The sequence below is a fragment of the Parasteatoda tepidariorum genome, chromosome X1 (genome assembly GCF_043381705.1).
Source record: "Parasteatoda tepidariorum isolate YZ-2023 chromosome X1, CAS_Ptep_4.0, whole genome shotgun sequence".
NCBI classification, from domain to species: Eukaryota; Metazoa; Arthropoda; class Arachnida; order Araneae; family Theridiidae; genus Parasteatoda; species Parasteatoda tepidariorum.
In genome coordinates, this window is record NC_092214.1 from 7,319,665 (window position 1) to 7,341,204 (window position 21,540).

The window sequence follows — 21,540 nt, forward strand, 5'->3', positions numbered from 1 at the left end:
CGAAAGCACATTTTTAAAGCAAAAATTCAATAAACAATTAAAACCCATTATAATAGCATTGATTAAAAATTAATTATAGGAAGGATAAGCACCAATAAGTTTGCAAAATTTAATTGAGCTCTACTAGTTTTAAAAAAAAGTTGTATATGTAAAAAAAAAACTTAACACCAAATATCAGATTATGCTAAAAAGAAACTAACATAAATTAAAGCAAACAAGGTGAATACAGCAAAAACGAAACCATGAATTTATGTATTGTCATTTGTGCTTTATTCAAGTTTTTGCTTTAGTCTACATAGCACAAAGTATGTCCTGTCCTTTGTTGGATAACAAATATATAAACAATCCATATTTAATTAAACTTAATCTACATTTATTAAGTTAAATGACATAGAATACATAACTAAAAAATAACGCTGTTATCAACACACAAGCAAAAACAAAACAAATAATAAAATCGTAATTTTTTTCCAATCTTAAGCTATTAAATAAAAAAATTACCCTAAATGTAAAACAAAGCTGCGAGAAAACAAAAAATGTAAGAACTTATTAATCAATAAATTAAAAGAACAACTTTTTAACAAAATCATCCTAAAAAAATAAAAAATCTAAATAAAAATATTACACAAATATGTATTCAATTGAAATTATATCATATTTAATCAACTAACAAACGTGTTTAGGAACAGAGAAAAGAAAAAACTATAAAAATGCAAAATGTTACGATTTTTGGAATTAATAAAAAAATATTAATCAAAACAAAATTAAACTAATAAATATATAAGTTGATTGATGTTAAGCCAAATTATAATAAAAACAACAACACTTAAAAATTACCAAACGAAAACAATAGTTAAAAGAAGAGCTAACATTAATATTAAAACATTGGACAAGGCAGGATATATTGATATAAATTGAAATTTAAAAAAAAAAAAATTCTACTTTATTCATGAATAAGAACTAATTTATTAGACATAAAATTTATTGAAAAAAAAGTTCAAAACGTAGTGTAATAAGAATTGGATTACTTCTAAAAATAATAGTAGTCTTTTGCATTTGGTAGTAAATAATTGTATGCTTATGAATAAACAATCTTCTGATTTTATTTCTTTTTACAAAGGGGAAAAATATTAAAAAAGCAGACAACTTTTTAATAAAAGCAGACTATTTTTAATGAAAGCAGATCTGTTTCCACATCAGGCAAGACTTGTAAATGATACTGTATCTTTAAGGAATCAGAATTCCTTCAATAAAATTTTTTTTTCGTCAATAGATGTCAAATATACATAGCAGACGGTAAAAAACGTCTTGTTTCTAATAATTAATGCATCATCCAAAATTATAAAACAATAATTTGTCATAATAAATCAAGGATAGTGAAAATTGAGAAACGAAAGTGAATAAAAAAAATACTTATTATGTCAATACTCTCAAGGCAGAAGTTAAGCTCATTGTTTTTGAAAATTGGAAAAAAAAAGTTTCTTTTAAACAGCTAAATTCACGAAAAAAAGTAGACAATTTTGTGATAAATTATTGTTACATATAGGAAATTTAGAAAATAAAACTTAAATTTGGAGGAGAGAAGAAATCAAAAGGCTAAAGAGTTTCACACTTGTTTTAGATAGTTATGATTTATAACCCATTGATAATCTGCGTCATTTATGATGGTTTTTCAAAACTCCATATTTTAATTTTTATTTAAAACCAAAATTTTTACCAACTCCCTAATCTGGCAACAATATCTTTTTTAAATGACGACTCTTCAAAACATTAATCACCAGATTTTTGACATAGTAGTCATAGTCATCTCAATTTTAGTAATAAATGGCCGTCAGTGGAGACAAAATATATTTTGAAAGTTCAACAAAAATTTCTATGCATATATATATATAGGGATTTTGGAAAAAGAATTTTTTGTAAAATAGTGTTAAATAACACCCTCTTCATGAAAATATTTGTTAAAAAATTTATGTAGAGTCTGCCATATGACATTTTCCACCTAATACCATATATTATGTGTTTTGGACAAAGATATTGTCACGGTGTTCATTTATGGTGAAATATGAATAAGCCAATTAGCAAAGCTCTAAAAAATTTAATGATCTGAAAAATATGTACAATTTTACTGTAAAAAGACATCAGTGTTGCGGAAGCTTGTTTTGTCCCTAAAAGGAAATATAATGAATATGTTTTTAAATGAAGCATATTTACATTATCAATAGAAAAGCACTAAAGTATCACTTTTCACATTTATGCATACAAAGATAAATTAAATATAAACCAGGAGCCCTACCATGAGCTACTGGGAATGGAATAGAGATTTTCGGCTGGAAAGTAACCATGGGAAAGTTTGGTCAATAAACGCTCAGTACTGTACCATGAACACTCACTTGAAATCAAACATTCCCTGATAACTGCTCTAAAAAATAGGGCTATAATTTAACCAATCGCACAATTTTCTTTTCAAATGCGGTAACATTAGCATGAATAAAATGAAACTGAATGAGTTTATAAGATTACGAAATGAGCTGAAATAAAATGCAAAATTTTGTACATGAGTACTGCATGTGGACAGACCACTACTTATACTTGATTCTAAATCATAACTAATTAGCAAAAAGAAATCAAATTTTCTTGGATGAAAAAGTAATGTTTACACATTGGTCTTATGGAAATTAATTAATTGAATTTCAGAAAAGTTCATTAGTTTTCCTTTCAATTTGTAACAATATGACTTAAGTTACTACTTTACTTATTACTTTGCTTCATTTTTAAAGTGACTTTTTATAGATAATTAAATAAACAGGTTCACATGAAATGGCATTAATTCATAGATTTGTGTAAAAAAAATTAGGTGATTAGTAAAATCATTTTAAGTAACTTACAAGGAGCTACTTTTGCAGTTTTTATACTATATATTTTAATGGAAGAAGGAGAATAACAATTTTTTAAATTAGTAAAAGAAATAAATATTTATGCCAAATGTATTTTGAAACCTTTTTATTCTAATTCACATCTTTAATTGTAATTAATATGTCTTCTTTATCATACATTTCTGTTACAATTTTTTTTTAAATGTATTGCCATTTGTGCATTGTATAAAGAAGTAGCATCGAAAAAAAAAAATTATTTGATAGAAATTGATTAGAGAGAAAGTGATTAGAAAGAATTAAAAAAATAAATAATTGGGACTTTAAAAAGAGGTATTGGCGAGGGAATATACCCTGTAACATTGAAATAGTAAGAATTATTATATAATGAGACTTGAAACTATAATTTTTATTTTGTTGACAGCAATTTCTTAGTCAACTCTAAAATTATATCTTCGTTCACACGTACTAATGAAACAAAATATTTCTCTTTCGGTTATTGTCTTGAAAATTACTTGGGCACAATTTTCTTTTAAGAGTTTTGTTATCGTCTGTTGTGAAAAAAGCTAAGAAATTAATCTGTGCTGTCAATAATCATTATTCCATCAAAAAATGACGATTTTGTGCAGAAGCTGGAGAAAAAACCGGTTGAGTTTTTTTTTGCAGGAAAACATTTCAAGGAGGTTCATGGTGCCGAAAATGAAATTCCCACTTAACATGATGTCATTTCTTGATGAAACTTTACCCCAGAGAGCTCTAGTAGGGCACCAGATGGTTGGCTTTGTGATATGAGAGGGTTGAAGAGAAAAAAAAAAGAACAGAAGCAGTACACCACAGTCATTACACGAATAATCACAATCTAAAAGTTGCTGAATCATTCGACTCTGACAGATTTTTCGTTTGAACATTTAAAGAAATAAGAAAATGTATACTTTAATAATACTATAGTAGTTAATTCAGTTGATTTATAATGATTTGATCATTACACTACATAAATTATTTAAAGTTCTAACAATATTCTTAAAAATATTAAGTGTTTGCAAAGTGAAAACTAATACTTACAATTGTAAGTTCAATTGTCATTTTGTAACCACTATAGAGAATCTTAATCAAAAAGTGGAAAAAAAAACAACATCCATGCATTTTGTTAAAGTCATTTCATAATGTTGACACAGGTAATGGGCCAAGTGTGTTCTGAGAGGCTGGGAATTGAATTGGAACTCTGCTTCCAGTTGTTAACACTTTAGCAAGTTAAGTTTTAAAAAAGTGCAAAAATTATTTTGAAGATGTTTTCTAAAATTAGTACTTAGAGAAAATCAAAAACTGGCCTATTCAATGAGAGGAGTTTGAACCCCTAAACTTCTTCTTCATCTACATCAGAGAAATTAATGACATTCACTAATTTAGTGAATGCTATATGTGCACACAGTAATACTTGAGATATTTTATTGCTAAGAAAATAACATTAATACTCACCTCAAACTGTCATTGTGTGTTTTATATTCCATAACAGTGTTAGGAGGAAGATTTAAAACTCTCTTAAGAGTATCTCGTATTCTGCCATTAGTGTGATTGTCACGAGCACTTCGGTTCCACACAGATATAATATCCTCCTTTTGAAAAAAAAAAAGCTTTTAATCTTCTGACAAAAACTAAATATGCACTTAAACACAGTTATATCCAAATTATCAACAGATAATCAACAAAATGGTCCAAAAATATCATCTACCTATCAGGGTTCGATTCATTTCAAATTTTTTATATGCCCTGATAGGCATGTTAACAGCTTCTGATTCGGAAGATCTAGAAATTAATAAAGGAATAGTTATGTGTAAAAGGAAAAATATGCAGTGAGAATATATATTACTTCCATGAGCAAAGAAAATTCTGAATGAATTATTAATTTTCTTATTGTTAATGTTTCCTTAAAGGAAAATTTGTTTGAATATGGAGTATTTTTGTCACTTATTATTTTAAAATCTCAATATACACATCATCCATAGACATACATTATAACTATCAAATCATGACATTTTTATTTGCTACTATTACATATAATTCAAAAGTTCTTATAAACAGGCACAAGAACACATTATTTTTTTTAAAAAAAAAAGCATATATAATACCCCTTTGAGAATTCAAATACAGTACAGGACCATTTATCTGGCATCTAGAAAAATTTTGCTTGGTTTTCATGCCATTTCGAACTAGAACGATTGAGAGAAGAAAAAAAAAAGCAGAAATTTTACACATCCTTGAAGTTGAGTAGAGGAAATTGTCGGTGGGTTATTTATCTTCTTTCGTAACCTAGAAAATCTTTCGGTTGAGACGGGACAGGAAAAGGAAAAAAATTTTATTTTCTACTGTGTGTCCCAAAGAATTTGTGGTTTTCTGATAAACTGTCATCAATCTAACATAAAGGAGTGGCAAGCTGATTTTGTTTTCTCTTCGATTTACAAGAAGGAGGGAGAATGCATTGCACACCTACACCAGTGAACAGACGGTAAGAAGTAACAAAGGAAAATATATCCCTATACTTTACTAAGAAAAAGTGAAATGGAAATACAAATTATTAATTGGATCACGAAGACGATTAAAATATGGCTATTTTTCTTAATTCAAAAATAAAGTAATAGTTAAGCTGCATTTGATCATTTAAAAAATAACTCAAAACATAATTGGCTGTGCCTGTGGAGGAAAAAATACAAGAACAATCAAGCTTTGTGTGGACTACTGTGACTAAAGTTTATAATTTATTGAAATAATTTAAACTAATAAATTTTTATCATTGGTACCAACTAAGTGATTCGAAAAAGAGAAGAAAAAAAATTGGTAACACTTAATTTAAAATGCAGCAAAGTTTTGCTACTCTTTTTAAGAAATGCTTTGAACAATAAAAATGAATCTTTTTTTTAACTTGAATCCTGTTAAATTTAGAATCTGGAATTAAATTTTGGAAAATGAACAACAATTTCGTTTGAAAGTAAAATTATTTTTTCTGGACCGTCATTAGGTGCATCCTCAAGATTCTTCGATTGGATGCCCGAGTAAAGGAACTTGAAACTTCTGCTATGTGATTATTGATATGTTAGCTTTTATTTTTTTAGATCTATTTTAATTTCTCAATTTTTGTTATCCTTGAATCATTATGCCAAATTATTGTTTTACAATTTTAGATAATACATTATTATGACTAATTACTTTTTGTGCAATATTGGAATTGTTACTCAAGTTCAAACCTTATTTTTATTTCCTTATCCATTTTTGAAGTGACAAAAATGAATAAGATGATCCTGCTATTTTCATCAACGTAATTTTACAACTACCTGACCTGTCTCAATCCTTTCCAACCCCCTTCTGTGAAATGGATGATTCAGGAGGACTTTTACCCCCTTTTCTCTTATTTTCTATATAACTCAAAAATTCATAGATCTACAGAAATTCATAGATCTACAGAAATTCATAGATCTCAGATATTCATAGATTAGTAGATAGATCTCAGTAGTAAAGATAGATCTCAGAAATTCATAGATTAGTAGAAATTCATCATCTACTTCTGTTAAGATTAGTTAAAATGTGTTAAGTGAATTTCATCAGCTAAAAGTGGAATGAAATTTTTAAAAAAAATAAATATTTGAATTTTGTATGTTTTAAACTTGTTTTTCTTATTTAAACTGGTAAATGTTTCCAATCTTTAAAATGTCTTTTTTCTCCCACATTTTTAAAAATTTAAGAGCGCTTTTTTCTTACTTTAAAATGTGTTACTCTTTTTCATTTTAATTTGGATCTGATAAAACATCAGTAAATGACATTTTTTAGTTGAGCCAGAAAAATGGGAAATTCAGCATCTGACATAGTGATGGTCCCGGATAATTGATTCTTTACTGTAATAGAAAGTAAACATTTTCTCACACGCAAAAAAAAGTTAAAGCACTGAAATTGGAGATCTCTTATCATTTTACTATAAAAAGGATGACCTTATGAGTTTTGAAATACATTTCACCCAAATGAACTGGTATTACCCATAACATAATGTAATGCTGCTATATGAAACAAGGAAAAATCAAATCCTCTTTGTCAATATGGTAGTCTTTTTCTGCTTGATATACAATGAGTTTAGTCAAATTTAATTACGTTCTTTTAAAATACATTTTTTCTCATTTCTTTTATTATAATTACCTTCTTTGGTAGTTATTGTTACACATTTTCCTAAGTTTTTAAAATCTGTTCACAGCACTAACTCAAGAAAAATAATTAAAAATAAATGCTTCTGTTTTAAAAATATATTCAGATCCATTTGCTTATTGTGGCCCATAATTTCTTCAAATTTTTATTTGATTTACCTCAATTTGAACAAGATGACTATTAATATTGAAGTTTGCTTTGCACATAGTTTTTTTATATCATCACTTTTAGCTGTGATATGTTAAATGAAAAACTCTTTTAAAAAAATTCTTTTTAAAATTTTTACTTGATTATATAAATTTTTAATTGATTTAATTTTTATTTGATTTACCTCAAAATGAACAACATGACTTTGAAGTTTGCTTTGCACAGTTTTTATTTTTATTATCACTTTTAACTGTGATATGTTAAATGAAAAACTCCCTTAAAAAAATTCTTATTATTAAATAAAAAACGATGAATGTAATCAAAAACATCTTAGTGTAATAGAAATTACATTAGTAACATACACTATTAAATTTTAAATCTAATTGAATGAAAATTTGTGACTTAAAAATCATTATGTAAAGTCACAAAATCTTATTCAAAGTATTTGGTTAGATTTTTTTCCAGTTTGGAGCAATATGTCGCAAAAAAAAACATATTGGTTTTGTTGCTAAATGCTGTAAGAAGTAGGTTTTGTTGCAGCTGTATTAACCCTGCTAGTAAAAGATCAATTTTATTGGATTATCAAAAAGGTGATGTGAAAAGAAGTCATATGACAGTGATACATTATATGAAAAGGAGAAAAAGTAGCTTTTATAAGAAAAGTGGTTCATTATTGAGAAAATGCAAGATTCTCAAAATGCTGACTAAAATACAGAAAATTTTACAATATATATAAAGCTGGAAATCTGGCAAACGGTAAAAAAACCATATCCCTGAATCCATATGACAATACTGCTAACGCCGATGAATCCAACACAGATTACATTCAGAAATCTTTAAATTCGCAGCTTTATGGTATGTTTTAAAAGTTTTCATCATGCTATATTTTTTGTAATACTATTGAATAAATTATTTTAATTTTCTTAATCTTAATTTTTTCTAAATGTAATCTAAAGCATTGCTTCTAAAAAAACAATTATATTTGAAGAAAATATGAGAGAAAATGTGAAATTGCATAACATATTCAAAATAGTTCTTGGAAGAGGTAATTTATAAAGGTATATTGATACAGAGTTTTTGATACCTATTTCATTGTTTGCAACACACTGATATTTCACATTCACCAAATGTCCAACTTTATTACCAGTGTATAAGTCGTATTTTATAACCTTGTATTTCATAAAATTTTGAAGGTTTGAAAAGTCAACTTATACACCGGAATATATTTAAGAATTTCTTTTTTTTTTTTACCTGAAATCTAATAGAAACAACAGCTCCACATATTTCATCACCAACCAAAAACTGTTCACCTAATATTGCTAAGATCAAATCTTCCCAACAACGAGATGCAAGACCTTTTTTAAGCCTTACTATCCACTTACCTCCATCTTTATTTGCATCATCCTAAAAAGTATAGAAGAACTTAGCATTTAAAAATATGTTTATGTATTGTATTTAGAATACAAAATAATCCTTTTTTAAGTTAAAGTAAATATGAGAAAGAAAAAGGCAAATTTAGGAACATAATACAAATGATGATATTTACATAATCAATATAATGATCCATTTCTTTTTTGGAAAATTAGAAACTTTTTTTGCATTTAGAAGTCTTTTCTGCATTTAGATTTTTACTACACATGCTCAGGGTGGGAAAAAATTTCTATTCATGTAAAAAGCTTCTGATTAATACAAGATTTCCTTTAACATGAGAGATAAGATTCAGAAATCACAAGAAATTGTTAAATATAACCCAGCCACAGTGGCTGCAATATTTATTAAAAATGCAATTTTACTTAAAATACTGAAATGATAAAAGTACATTGCAGATAGAGAAAAAAAACTTAAATACAGCAATATAACGAACAAATTTATTCAATAATGGATGAAAAATCTTTTAATCTTGAGGTCTACAAATTTTTACATCGTTTGAATGAATGTAATTCTTCAGGACAAAATAAAAATTTCAACCAAATCAGTACAGTAGTTCCAGAAAAATCAAATTTTAAATATCCTTATATTTTTTTTAAAATTAGAGAATGCAAAAAACTATTTGACTGGTTGTGCATAAATAATATGCTCACATATAAATTATTCTAATACCCTTATCAATGTAAAATTTCTTGTTACACTCTAGTCATGGTTATTTAATTATTAAGAAACTATTTAGGAAACTTTTCCACAGTTCTCCTTAGGATTAAAAAGGGCAAGGTGCTTCCTCACAGGAAAGGAAACTCAATTTAACAAAATATGTAATATTATATAACTGATTTTGATCCCAAATTTTTAAATTACTATATTATTTCATGTGTATATTTCATAAAGGAATTCTCAGTTATCAAAATAACAGAAAAATTAGAAGCTTTCGAAAAATAATTAAAAACCAGCTAAAAGACAATGTCTGTGCGTATATTCTCTTTAAAAAAAAGTAAACTAAAAAAAAAAAGGATATTAAGGATGTAAAATCACTAAAAACTTCATTAATATACCACCTCTGCCAATTAAAAGATGAGAATATCTCTGGGGCCAAGTATAACGGGAACTTTAACAATATAACTAGACAACATAAGATAAATCTTTCTAAAATGAAGGAATGAAATAATTATCAGTAACTAAATAAATCAAAATGGACTTTTAACTAAAACAGGTGGCGAAGAAAATAATCTTTTTCCGAAAAAAATAAAAAGGCACTACGTTTAAGTGATGGCGGCTTATTTTTACAAAAACTGCAAGGAAGATGAGAAAACTCGATAAGTTATCAATTTATATACTATTCACAGTCAATAAAATTTTTTTATAATTAAATTACTTATCAATAAGGAATATCCCACTTTTATAGTAACTAATTTAAGAAAAAACTTAGTTCTTACTAGAATCGGTATATTGGATTTTACGAGTGTGAAAATACAAATTGCATTATTGGATTTTTGAATCACGTAAATACAAATGATTTTTTAGATCCAGTGAATAGGAATAGCGACATCGGATTATAAACTCGCTTGAATATGAATCACAATGTACGATTTTTAAATCATATGAATACAATTCACAATGAGTAACTTTTATCAGGTAAATACGAAAATCGATTTTAGAGGATTACTGCATAGTTTCAAACATTAAAAACTATGAACCACAAACCAAAAATTATAATTGCAGAAGAGTCACGTGTTTGAAAACAACTCGTTAATGCGATTCACCGAAGGTTTTAAAATTTATATTCTTGTAGAACTTAATGCTTACTCTAAATTTTGAATTGCAGTGAAAATTTAGTCGGATTATAAGCTCTGATTCGAGGAAGTTTGCAAATCAATGGTCTTGATAAACTCAGAATTCTGCGAAAAAAATCACATGCTTCGCTACTAGTTTCTGAACATGGAGGGATGATACGAAAAACCTGGAATACAACTACCCCTGTATAAAGCACACCATATGATTTTAAAATATTTGGATTAAAAATATTGATGTGTGGCTTTTAAATCATATGAGTTCAGAGCATGTTGTGCGATTTTTCAAACCCTTCGAATGTAGACTGCAGTGTGATTTTTAAATAATGTTAAAAATCACATTTTTAAATAATGTTAATCCATTGTTAAGTACGCAAATAAGGATAGAACTGTTTGACTTTTAAGTAAAGTGTTACAAAACCCAATGTGAGATTTTTTAAATTGCAGGAATAGGGATGGCACAAATAAGGATCATGTTGATGGATTTTTTAAATTGCAAGAATGTGGGTCACAAGAAGTGATCACGTAAGATTTTTAAATCATGCGAATACAAAACCTGATGTGATTTTTAAATTGCACTAATGCGGATCGCAATGTGTAATTTTAAAATTTAATCGTGATGTTTCATCTTCAAATTGCACAATTGTGGATCTCGATAAGTGATTCTTAAATTGCAAGATTCCAGATCACAATGTGTGACTTTTTAAATTGCACAAATACAGATCATGTAAAAAATTTTTAAATCCCTTAAGCATGACATGTGATTATTAATTCATGTGAACACCTCATGGGATTTTTAAATTGCACAACAGGATTAAGGGCTCCAATACCAGATTTCTATGATAAACTGGGGTTTTCCATGATTCTTTAGCTTTTATCACAGAAAATGACTTTTCAAAAATCCATGGTTTTTGTTATAAACACGATCAAGATCTAAGCTTTTTAAGCTAGATTCCACCATCACAAGTGGAATTTTATTTTGTATTGATGACGATTGAAAGATGACATTACCCCCAAGAAGTATCGATAAGATCGATCTATGATGTGTGTTGACTAGGCAGCCAAGGATTTCTTAAATTACCCCACGGGGCATTTGAGCTTAACCCTATTTTCATAGCATCCATTTTTATAGCATTTATTCTTCCCGCATTAATAAATATTGAAGTTTTAGTTTTAAAGGTAATTTTTTTGTTTCTTTTTAAATTTGAAAAAAAAAAATTTAAAATTTTGAAGTTTAGAGATTGAGTATTATGTTTGAACCAAATGAGTCTTAGGTCAATTTTATAAAAAAAATTAAAAGAAAGCTTAAATTTAAATTTTTTTTTTTTTAACTTTGTAATTTTATTAGAAAATAGTGTAGTTATGTTTTGAAGACAGTGCTTTTCTTGCATGTTTAATTTGCACTGCAAAAAACTTCTAACCCTAGTCATAACCTATTGAATATTTTAATAATTCTGAAGCAACTGACAGAAACATCGGTGAAAATCTACAAGGTATTACATAAACTATACTAATATCAAAATATTCTATGAATAGAAAAAATTACTCACCTCCCACATTGGTTTTATTCCATGTTTGAAGAGGTGAAAATCACTATGAACAGCCATGTCTGATGGCCTAATTAAATGCCCATAAAGACCCCAGAACCTTTCAACCTAAAATAATTTCAAAAAACACAGAACATTAAGTATCTTTATTGATCGACAAAAATAAGTATCAAACTTTAAGTTAAAAATTTTGAAATGCGTTTATTAAAAGGCAATGTTTATAAAGAACTAGAGGAAAACTTTTGGCTAAATTTATGTGGTAAGTGAATATTTAGTTTGCTGTTAAGCTGTTCAAGCATAGAATAAATTTTTGAGCATTTCCTACATTGCTGCTACTGTAGCCTTGTGATTGAGAAACATGAAAACATTAGCTAAGTTTATTTAAAAAATGCAATAATTATGAAATAACTTAAACATAAAAATTGAGGCTATTCTAAAAACAAATTTATCTTTAAGCAAATTTTAATAGATTCAAAGAAAGTAACTCAAAATTAACAAACTTACTGTATTAAAACCACCAACTAATTTTAAGTTCTGATCGTATGGTTGTACATTATTTTGTTTAACACCAGGTCGATGAGAAAACCATAATACATATGGACACTGAAGTCTGTGTTCATCATCTTCAGGATCAGAAAATTCAATGTACTCTAGCTGCAAATGATAATTTAAAATAACTGTTATATCACTAATATTATATTTATCAGACATATTTATTGCTAATACGGCAAATTCTTAGTTTACCATCATTCAGTTCTATAGCAATTAAAAGAAAGACATTATATAAAGAAATATTCATAAAGAAATATTCATAATACGGGCTGCAGAGATTTAAATAAAGTGATTTTTTTCTGGAAAAAATTATTTAAATCAATTAAAAATTAAAAGTATTATTGATTTTTTTTGTTGAATAAATTTATTCATCAAGATTTAATTTTTAATGCTAACTTAAAGGCATACTTATTTCATAAAATTCATGTTACCAACTAATATCTTTACACTTGAGAATACATTTAAAATATTTCAAAATAATTCTGAAAATATGAGCCCAAATTTTAATAGTTATCTTAAAACTTGATAGACGGAGCATGCTTTTATACAGATCAAACAAGAATAATTTTTTCCTTATAAAGGTTCTTTTAATTCCAATCCATGCATATTAGTAAGAGCAAGGTAGGGTTTTCACCAGGGAGAAAACAGAAAAATAGAGCAAAAAGAAAAACCAACTAAGTTATAAATTTACAAAACTAAATCAGGGATCTGTCCAAGCCAAATTTACTACCGTTTAGCAGTACCTTCACAAATTCAACTTTAGGTAAAACTTTCACAAAATACTTTTTCTTAAAATTTTATTTTTGTGTCTTGTAAGAAACGATAAATCCATATTTTTGTGTTGATTTTTTAATAAAATTTTTAATTTTCACAAATTATGTCTAAATTTTCACAAAATAGGTACCTCTCAGAAAAACCTAGACAGATCCCTGTAAATACATATCTGAAAAGTTATTATTTATAGTCTGTTTAAAAAAGAATTTTTTTCCAACTTCATCAAAACTAATACACTGAAATTTTATTCCAAATATTTAATAAACTTTTTGTTTCAGAATGACCATATTCTATAATAAAAAATACATAATAGTTCCTATGATATTTTAATATTTAGAGTACTGATAAACTTGCCTTAAATCTGAAACAAGTTAATTAATAAAAATAAATGTTTCGCAAGATGTGAGGAAACAATGAAATGAACGGCAATGGCTTTTGACTTCACTGATAACACTGAATGTTGATCTCAATAGTTAGCTATAAGATGGAAAATAGAGGGCATGATAGATTGTAATCAACAAAAAACAGCAGTGGTATTTTTCCTTTAGGAATTAAGACAACTTAGCCTGTGGCCGCCTACATGTTCGCACATAAGCATTTGAGTTTAAGATTGTAAGTGAAAACAAAGTGAAATGATGTTTTTCACTTTTTTATATTGATACCAGAAATTAAAAAAAAAAATGTCCTTTATTTATTTCTATGTCGAGTATACATTGCTTTTGAGTGCCACTGCCCTGTATGCATCTAACTGGTACTTTTGTTTCTCCTATTTTATTCTCAGCAGATATTAAAATATCGAATAAATATAATAATATCAACAAATAAATTAACATCAGATTGGATATAACAAATATTTTGGACATTCACCAAAGCGGCTATATGGTTCACCAGTGAAAGTCGACATTCTTTTGATTTTGGTCATTCACGGTATCATATACAGGGGTGCCACTCTAAAAAAATTTCAAGTCTGAACTCATTTTTTGACCACATAATACTGTTTAGCGTTGTTTACCAAACTTTTAGAAATTTATAGCTCACTGACACCAAAATTTACCTTTCCTTGATATTAGCCTACATATTAAATCAATCATTTGATTATTTTTTCTAATTTTTTATTTTATGTTTTTTTAACAAACAAAACGAAAATAACAGCCAACCTTGTATATTTTTTAACAACTATTACTGAACAACCTGAAACCATTCGTATCCCTGTTTTTACTTCACCATTACTTATTTTTTGCTCTAGCACTATAATTTCTTTCTTTTTTAAAAAAATAATCTTGATTTAACTTTGACCAGCATGACAATAGGTTATGGTGGAGGAAGCAAATTAGAGCAGACTTAGATTCATTAATAGTACAAAATTTAACTATACAAGTAGATAAAGTTCAGTCAATCCCAGTCAAGACTTTAAACAATGAGATTTAGTGAAGCAGACAAAAAGAAGATAAATTAAAGTCCTGACATCAATACCATATCATATGTTTTCATTAAGATACAATATTTTTTTACTTTGACAAAAAAAAAATTAAAAAATTTCTAATGAAAAAAAAAAGAAACATTTATTTAATTGATAGAATTTATAAGTCTATTGATTTTTCTCAAGACTGATTTCAGTCCCTAGAACTGAAGAGTGGCACCCATGATCATATATATGTTCTTTATATCATACATATATCTATCATATATACACACACATGTATATATACACTTTTACTTTTATATGTATATATTCTATTTCTACCCTAAGAGTTTTTATTTCTCCTCTTATTCTAAAACTGTATAAATATATGTGTGGATGATTTGATTGACGTACTTCCTTTAGTTGCTAAAAGAACTTTATAAAATTTTAAAAAAATAAATCATACAAATTATTATTTATTTTCTAATTATTGTTCTAATTTGGGATGTGTGCCACCCCATTACTTAGTTCATAATTCAATGCAGCATGGTAAATAGTAAGAAGTAAGAACAAAGCTTATTAAAATCACATTCGTTCATAAGTCATTTTGATGAAGCCGGTACTGCAGACTGGCCCAGAAAATTTTGCTATGAGGCTTATAAAGAGTAAAATTTAAAGTAACAGTGTTGCTAAAGTTAGCACCTGAAAAGTAGTCTGCAAAAATGGCTTAAAATTCCCTGATGGCTTAAGCAACTTCAGATAATGGTATATAATTTATAGTTTATTTTTATTATACATATTGATACAAAAATAGTTACATTTTATATCAAAGAACAAAATATATTCATACGCATTAGATCACAGGTATTGAGTTACTTTATGAATAACCAGGTAACCCACAGGCTTGCATAATTAAAATGTGATAATTCTAATGCAATTATATGAAAAACTCTTAAATTTCAAAGAACTATCAACATTACGTCAAATAGTGGAAACCGGAGTCATTTGCATAAAATGTGTAAACTTTGATTGGAGCAGAAGTTTTTATAAATATTCTGTAAAGATGAACACAAATTTAATATTATTTTGAAATTTCAAATAGTAGAGACAGGAAAGAAAAGGTTTATAATATTTTAGATGACAAGATTGTCACTGTTACGACATTTGTTGAAAACTGTGACACGACCCTATATCCAAAAAATTTTAGCTTTCATATTACATATAAATTGGTAAATAAGTAAATAGAGCAGATTCATCTAATAAATAAATCAAATTCTAATATTACAAGTTAATTTTTTTTTAATAATTTGTATCAGATACTACAGGTATAAATTTAAATCTAATTTTTAATTTGAAGAAACTGATTTATGATTAATGAATTGGTTCAATAGAACTAATTTTAACTATTGATCCAATTATTATAATTGTATTTAAATGCAATGTTCATAAGAAAATTACTCTAACAATTAATAAAATACTTACCTGTCCATTTGAATTATGCCCATTTTCTTGAGGTGGCGGTGATGGTGCCCTTATATCTGATACTTTACTTTTCAGGCTATAATAAAAATAAATATAAATCAGCCTATAATCACAGCAGCTTTTAAATATAATAGAGCTGCAGATAGAGATGTGAAGAAAATCAGAAGTGAAGGAGATGGTGATTACCAAAAATCAGTCGAAAATTTTAATCAGATTCGAATCAAGAATTAAAGATTTTCAAAGTTTTAAATAGTTTAATTAGTATAACTAAGAAAAGGAAACCAAAAATAACATGAAAAAATAAATAGAAGTATATTTGATCCAATGTAAAATGAAGTTCTTCAATAGCATAGAACCACTTTTGTATATAAAATTATGAGTATAATACCGATATAGGGTAAAATAAATAAAAAAATATTAACATCAAATTATAAAAGATAGTGAGGGATAAAATCTAAATGCTATTTTCATAGACACATTATAAATTATTTACCAAAATACACGATTCCAATTTAAAAATCAAAGAGGAATAGTATATAATCTTACATGAGAGTTGGGTATCGATTACAACTGTAATTGATTACAGCTAATTACTGCTAAGTAATAAATTACTTGTAATCACGATTACCGGCAATTCAGATTACAAGTAATCATAGTGTTTTATTACATCAGAGTAGGGCAAAAATGTAATCGATTACATCTTTCAATAACAGTAATCAATTACTGATAATCATGATTACAAACATTCATAATTTTAATTACAACTGTAATCATGATTACATAACCAATTACTGCAATCAATTACTTGTAATTGTGATTACAAGTAATCAAAATTATACAATTACATGTAATTATGATTACAATTAATCTAAATGCAGGATTACAAGACTATTGTATACCAATATATGATAATACTTTACTGTAGAGAGTACAATGTATCGTATGATACATTTTGTACGCATTTACATACAGTGTACGTTCGAATGAATATTACAAAAAAGTATGTACGCATGTATTTATCTAGTGCATATGTGTAGACATTTTAGTTACATACACACACCTACATTGTATGCATAAAATATATGCAGGTACGTATATATCAAATAATTATGAATGTATGTACAAATTATACAGACATGCACATTTGTACACAATAAATGTATGCATTTTATGCAAATACTTGTGCATGTAAAATGTTAATCCATGCTCGTGTATGCATGTATATACAAGTTCTTGTTGTTTGTACAAACATACATACAATGTACACCCTATACATGTACCTACAATATATTTATATCTTATGCCTGCTTCTATGTACCTATGTATGAATGCCCTATACATGTATGTCCAATTAAAGTACAGTAGAGAACCGATTATCCGGAACGATTGGGACCATCGCGATTCCGGATAACTGATTTTTCCGGTTTTCTGAATCGCTACAAAATGTCGTTTTTTTAATGTTTATAAAATGAAACTAAGAAATTATTTTAAAATAGTTTTAGAAACAATAAAAAATTATAAATAATAATACACTTAAGCTTAAATAAGGAAATAAATTATGAAATCAAAATTATATACAGGCTTATATATGTTATTAATGAAAATCTTGCAGGAAAAAAAATTTTTTTAATGGAAGAAAATTAATTTCCAGTTCCGAATTTCATTCCAGTTATCTGGTTTTCTGATTTCCGGATAAGAGGTTCTGCACTGTATGCCCCATGCATGTGTGTACAATGTATGTATATCCCATGTTTGCACGTACGATGTATGAATTTTCCATGGATGCATAAAAGATTTATTTATGAACAATATATCTGTATATGTATACAGATATATGTATGTACAATATCAGGGTGGCCACTCAAATCAGGTTTCAAATTTCCTTGATTTTTCCAGGTAAATATCCTAAAATTTCCAGGTCAATGTGCTTTTTCCCCCGCAAAGTTTAGGATGGGTACAAGAAAAGTGTCAATATTACAAAGTATTTTATTTAAAATATTATTTTTTTAATGTTATATTATCATCTTTGACTCAATGGATAGAGTGCTAACCAGGTCACCTTTTGGGAATGAGGTGATCTGGAAAGGTTCTCTATTCTTTAAGAAACCATGGGAGTTTGACAGGGTTATAATGAACCAAATTTTGGTGCAAGCGAAGTATTACTAATTTGATGTTTGGCAACAAATTTTCGTCTAAAAGTGGGTATAACAGTTGGTAAAATAATTTTAATTAAGAAAATTAGAAAATAATTTAAATTAGTGAAATTAAGAAAAATCAAAGAAAAAATTCCAGCTTTTCTTTAAAAAATCCCTGATTTTTCCAGGTTTCTGTCCAAATTTCCCTGATTTTTCCAATATAAAAAAATTCCCTGATAATTCCAGGTTCTCAAGGTTTTCCAGGAGGCTGGCGACCCTGATTATATGCATGTTTAACGCATGTAAATATATACACAATATATTTATGTTCAATGAATGTATCCAAATATGCATAATACTTTTGTGTACAGTTTTAAGTACATATACACATACATACATTTGACATGCATATATCGTACAGATGTATATATATATCGTACAGAGATGTACATTCGTGTACAATGTATGTTCATGCATTGAACATACGTATATACACTGCATTTATACATATGTACATAGAATAATGATACATAAATCGTAAATACGTGAGCGTATGTACAGATGTACAATACAAATGTCTAAATATATGTATAATACAGTGCAGAACCCGTTATCCGGAAATCAGAAAACCGGAAAACCAAAAAACCGGAACGAAATTCGATAAATTGTCCCGCCATTTTTCAAAAAAAATACTTTTTTTCCTCAGAAGATTTCAGGATTTTACGTTCTTTTTTGAAAGATGTTTACCTTACCATCATTTTTTTAAATAATCATTAGTGTATTACTTCATTGTTTTTTCTTCTTTTTAAGATTATTTCCAAACATTTTTTTTTTAGTTGGGTTAAACAATAAAAAAACGGCTTTTTGTAGCGATTCAGAAAACCGGAAAAATCAGTTATCCGGAATAGCGATGGTCCCGATCGTTCCGGATAATCGGTTCCCTACTGTACAATAAACAACGTGTATATAAGTTAGGTGTAAAAACCACTGATAACGATTCAAGCAAGTTAAATGATAAAAATCAAACAATATTTAAATTATTTTTCAGCTTTCATTGTTCTATATCCTTTTTAAATTTTTTGAATAAAAATAATTTTCAAATATTTGACACTACAAATAAATTTCTTTATATAACATAATGAAAGCATAATTCCTAGAAATTTTTAGAAGGCAAAAAAAATGCTTAATTTTAAATATGGAAAAAAAACATAAAGGAATTTAAAATAAGATTGTTTGCTCTAAAAAAAACAATAAGAGATTAAGTTTTATATGTTTTAGAACACTTTTTAAAACAAACTTTAATAACTGGTATAATTTTTCCTTAATTATAGTAATCACAATTACTTGTAATCACGATTACGTGTAATCTTATATTTTGATTACTTGTAATCATAATTACCCGTAATCGTTTTGTTGTGATTACTTGGAACAACGATTACTAACGAGTGGTAATAAAAATTTAGGGAATTGCAATCAAGATTACAAGTAATTGATTACTGTAATCAATTATTGTAATCATAATTACAGCTGTAAACAAAATTATAAAAAATTTGTTAATACGATTACAAGCAATTGATTACTGTAATCGACTATTGTAATACCGATTACAGCTGCAATCAACTATTGTAATACCGATTACAGCTGTAATCATGATTACACCTGCAATCAAAATTATGTTATCTTGTAATCATTATTACAAGTAATTGATTACTGTAATTGAAAATCGTAATCAATTACAATTTTGGCCAACTCTGTCTTACATTTCTCTTAGTGTGATAAATCTTTTAAAAATAAAACGCCTTCAAAATATAAAATAAGAAACATTCTTATGCAAGTAGAAAAACAGAATAAAATTTATTACACATAAAATTGTGCTTTTTAATTGCATTAAATAAAAAACAAATAAAATCCCTATACAATTCTATAAATTAATACTTACATAGCGATGTTGTTCATTAGGGAATTCAATAATCTCGAAAAAATAAAAATAATTAGGAATATTGGATCATATAGATTTATAATACAACGTGACATAGAAGCGAAGATCACCTGTAATTCTGTTCAGAATTATTTAACTTTATTTCAGCATGTGAAAATATTTAACAAGAAAACAATAAATATTCGGAAGTGACGAAACGGATGAAGATTAATATCAGAGCTGTTGCCAACTTCAAGAAAGTACTGAATTAGATCTTATTAGATATTTATATTTAAATCAAAGGAAATTAATTTGAGAAACCCTGGTGGCAACGAAAAAAAAAGGATAGAAACTGTTACAGTCACTCGAAAAAATAGCTAAGCACCGTGATCCCTTCAAAATTAAATTAGTGCTCGACTCAGACCGTCGCCAATAGCCCATTGTGCAGCTCTGGTGCGACGTAAATTAACTACAACAACAACAACAACAAAATTAAATTGAAAACGGAAAACGACAAAATGAATAGAGTGATTCCTCAAGCCTCGACTCTCGCTGCCCTGTCATGGCGCAGTATTTTTTTTTTTTTTAAATGTGTGACGCGTCCGATGAAAAAACAAACACCCCATGCCCAACATGGGCCAGCAAAAATGACAAAAGAAAAACTGAGTGCCTTTGCAGAAGCCATTTCGAACAAAAATAGAAGACAGTGTGCGTGCCCTAGCGGTCAACACCCAAACGCCCAACGTTGGCCTCGTATGCATTTTAAAAAATTAAATCACTTTGACATAAAGTTAAATGACGATGGCTTGTCGGCAGAGGAGACAAGTTTTTTGACTGGAGCGCATCCATTGACTAGACAATGCTCATGGAACATATACATGATCTAGCAATGCGTGCGGTGCGGAATCTCCACCATCTCTTCCACACAAATCGGGCAGGTGTTGGGTGGGGCGTAGTACCACTGCTCAAAAGGTAACGCGAAGAGACAATTGAGAATTTCACTGTCTAGGCGAATCACCAATGCCTCTGTCATGAGATAGCCTTTTGCAAACCAGTGCACTACAATAATTCAAATCCGTCTCATACCAAATACATTAAAGGTCCGGTAAGAAGGGCCGGGATAGCCTGGTCGGTAGGGCACTGGGCCCTTATCCAAGAGGTCGTGGGTTCGATCCTCGCCGGCCGAAGACTCCCCGTGTAGTAAATGGTGACTGATGCACGTTAAATCTGTCGAGTCTCAAAGTCCTCCATGTTCCCACAACAAATCAATACCTCTGGGGGTACTGATCCAGGAGTTTCCTTGTCTT

General features: G+C 28.0%; 1 protein-coding gene across 1 annotated transcript; it reads right to left on the minus strand.

Moving 5' to 3' along the window:
• Positions 1-2,075: 2,075 nt before the first annotated feature.
• Positions 2,076-20,498, minus strand: LOC107446432 (eukaryotic translation initiation factor 4E type 2). The gene is made up of 7 exons (XM_016061074.4): positions 20,255-20,498; positions 16,181-16,256; positions 12,475-12,624; positions 11,974-12,078; positions 8,454-8,606; positions 4,347-4,483; positions 2,076-2,165 (listed from the first exon to the last, which is right to left on the minus strand). The coding sequence occupies exons 1-7, from the start codon at positions 20,347-20,349 to the stop codon at positions 2,123-2,125; spliced, it is 759 nt and encodes a 252-aa protein (XP_015916560.1). The 5' UTR covers positions 20,350-20,498; the 3' UTR covers positions 2,076-2,122.
• Positions 20,499-21,540: the final 1,042 nt, after the last annotated feature.

Excerpts from the sequence above, each read along its gene's own strand:
- LOC107446432 (XM_016061074.4), bottom strand. The coding sequence starts at position 20,349 with ATGTCACGTTGTATTATAAATCTATATGATCCAATATTCCTAATTATT. Across the intron at positions 12,625-16,180 it reads GGCATAATTCAAATGGACAG|CTAGAGTACATTGAATTTTC; the intron begins GTAAGTATTTTA and ends TATCATTTGCAG. Across the intron at positions 12,079-12,474 it reads TAGTTGGTGGTTTTAATACA|GTTGAAAGGTTCTGGGGTCT; the intron begins GTAAGTTTGTTA and ends AAATTATTTTAG.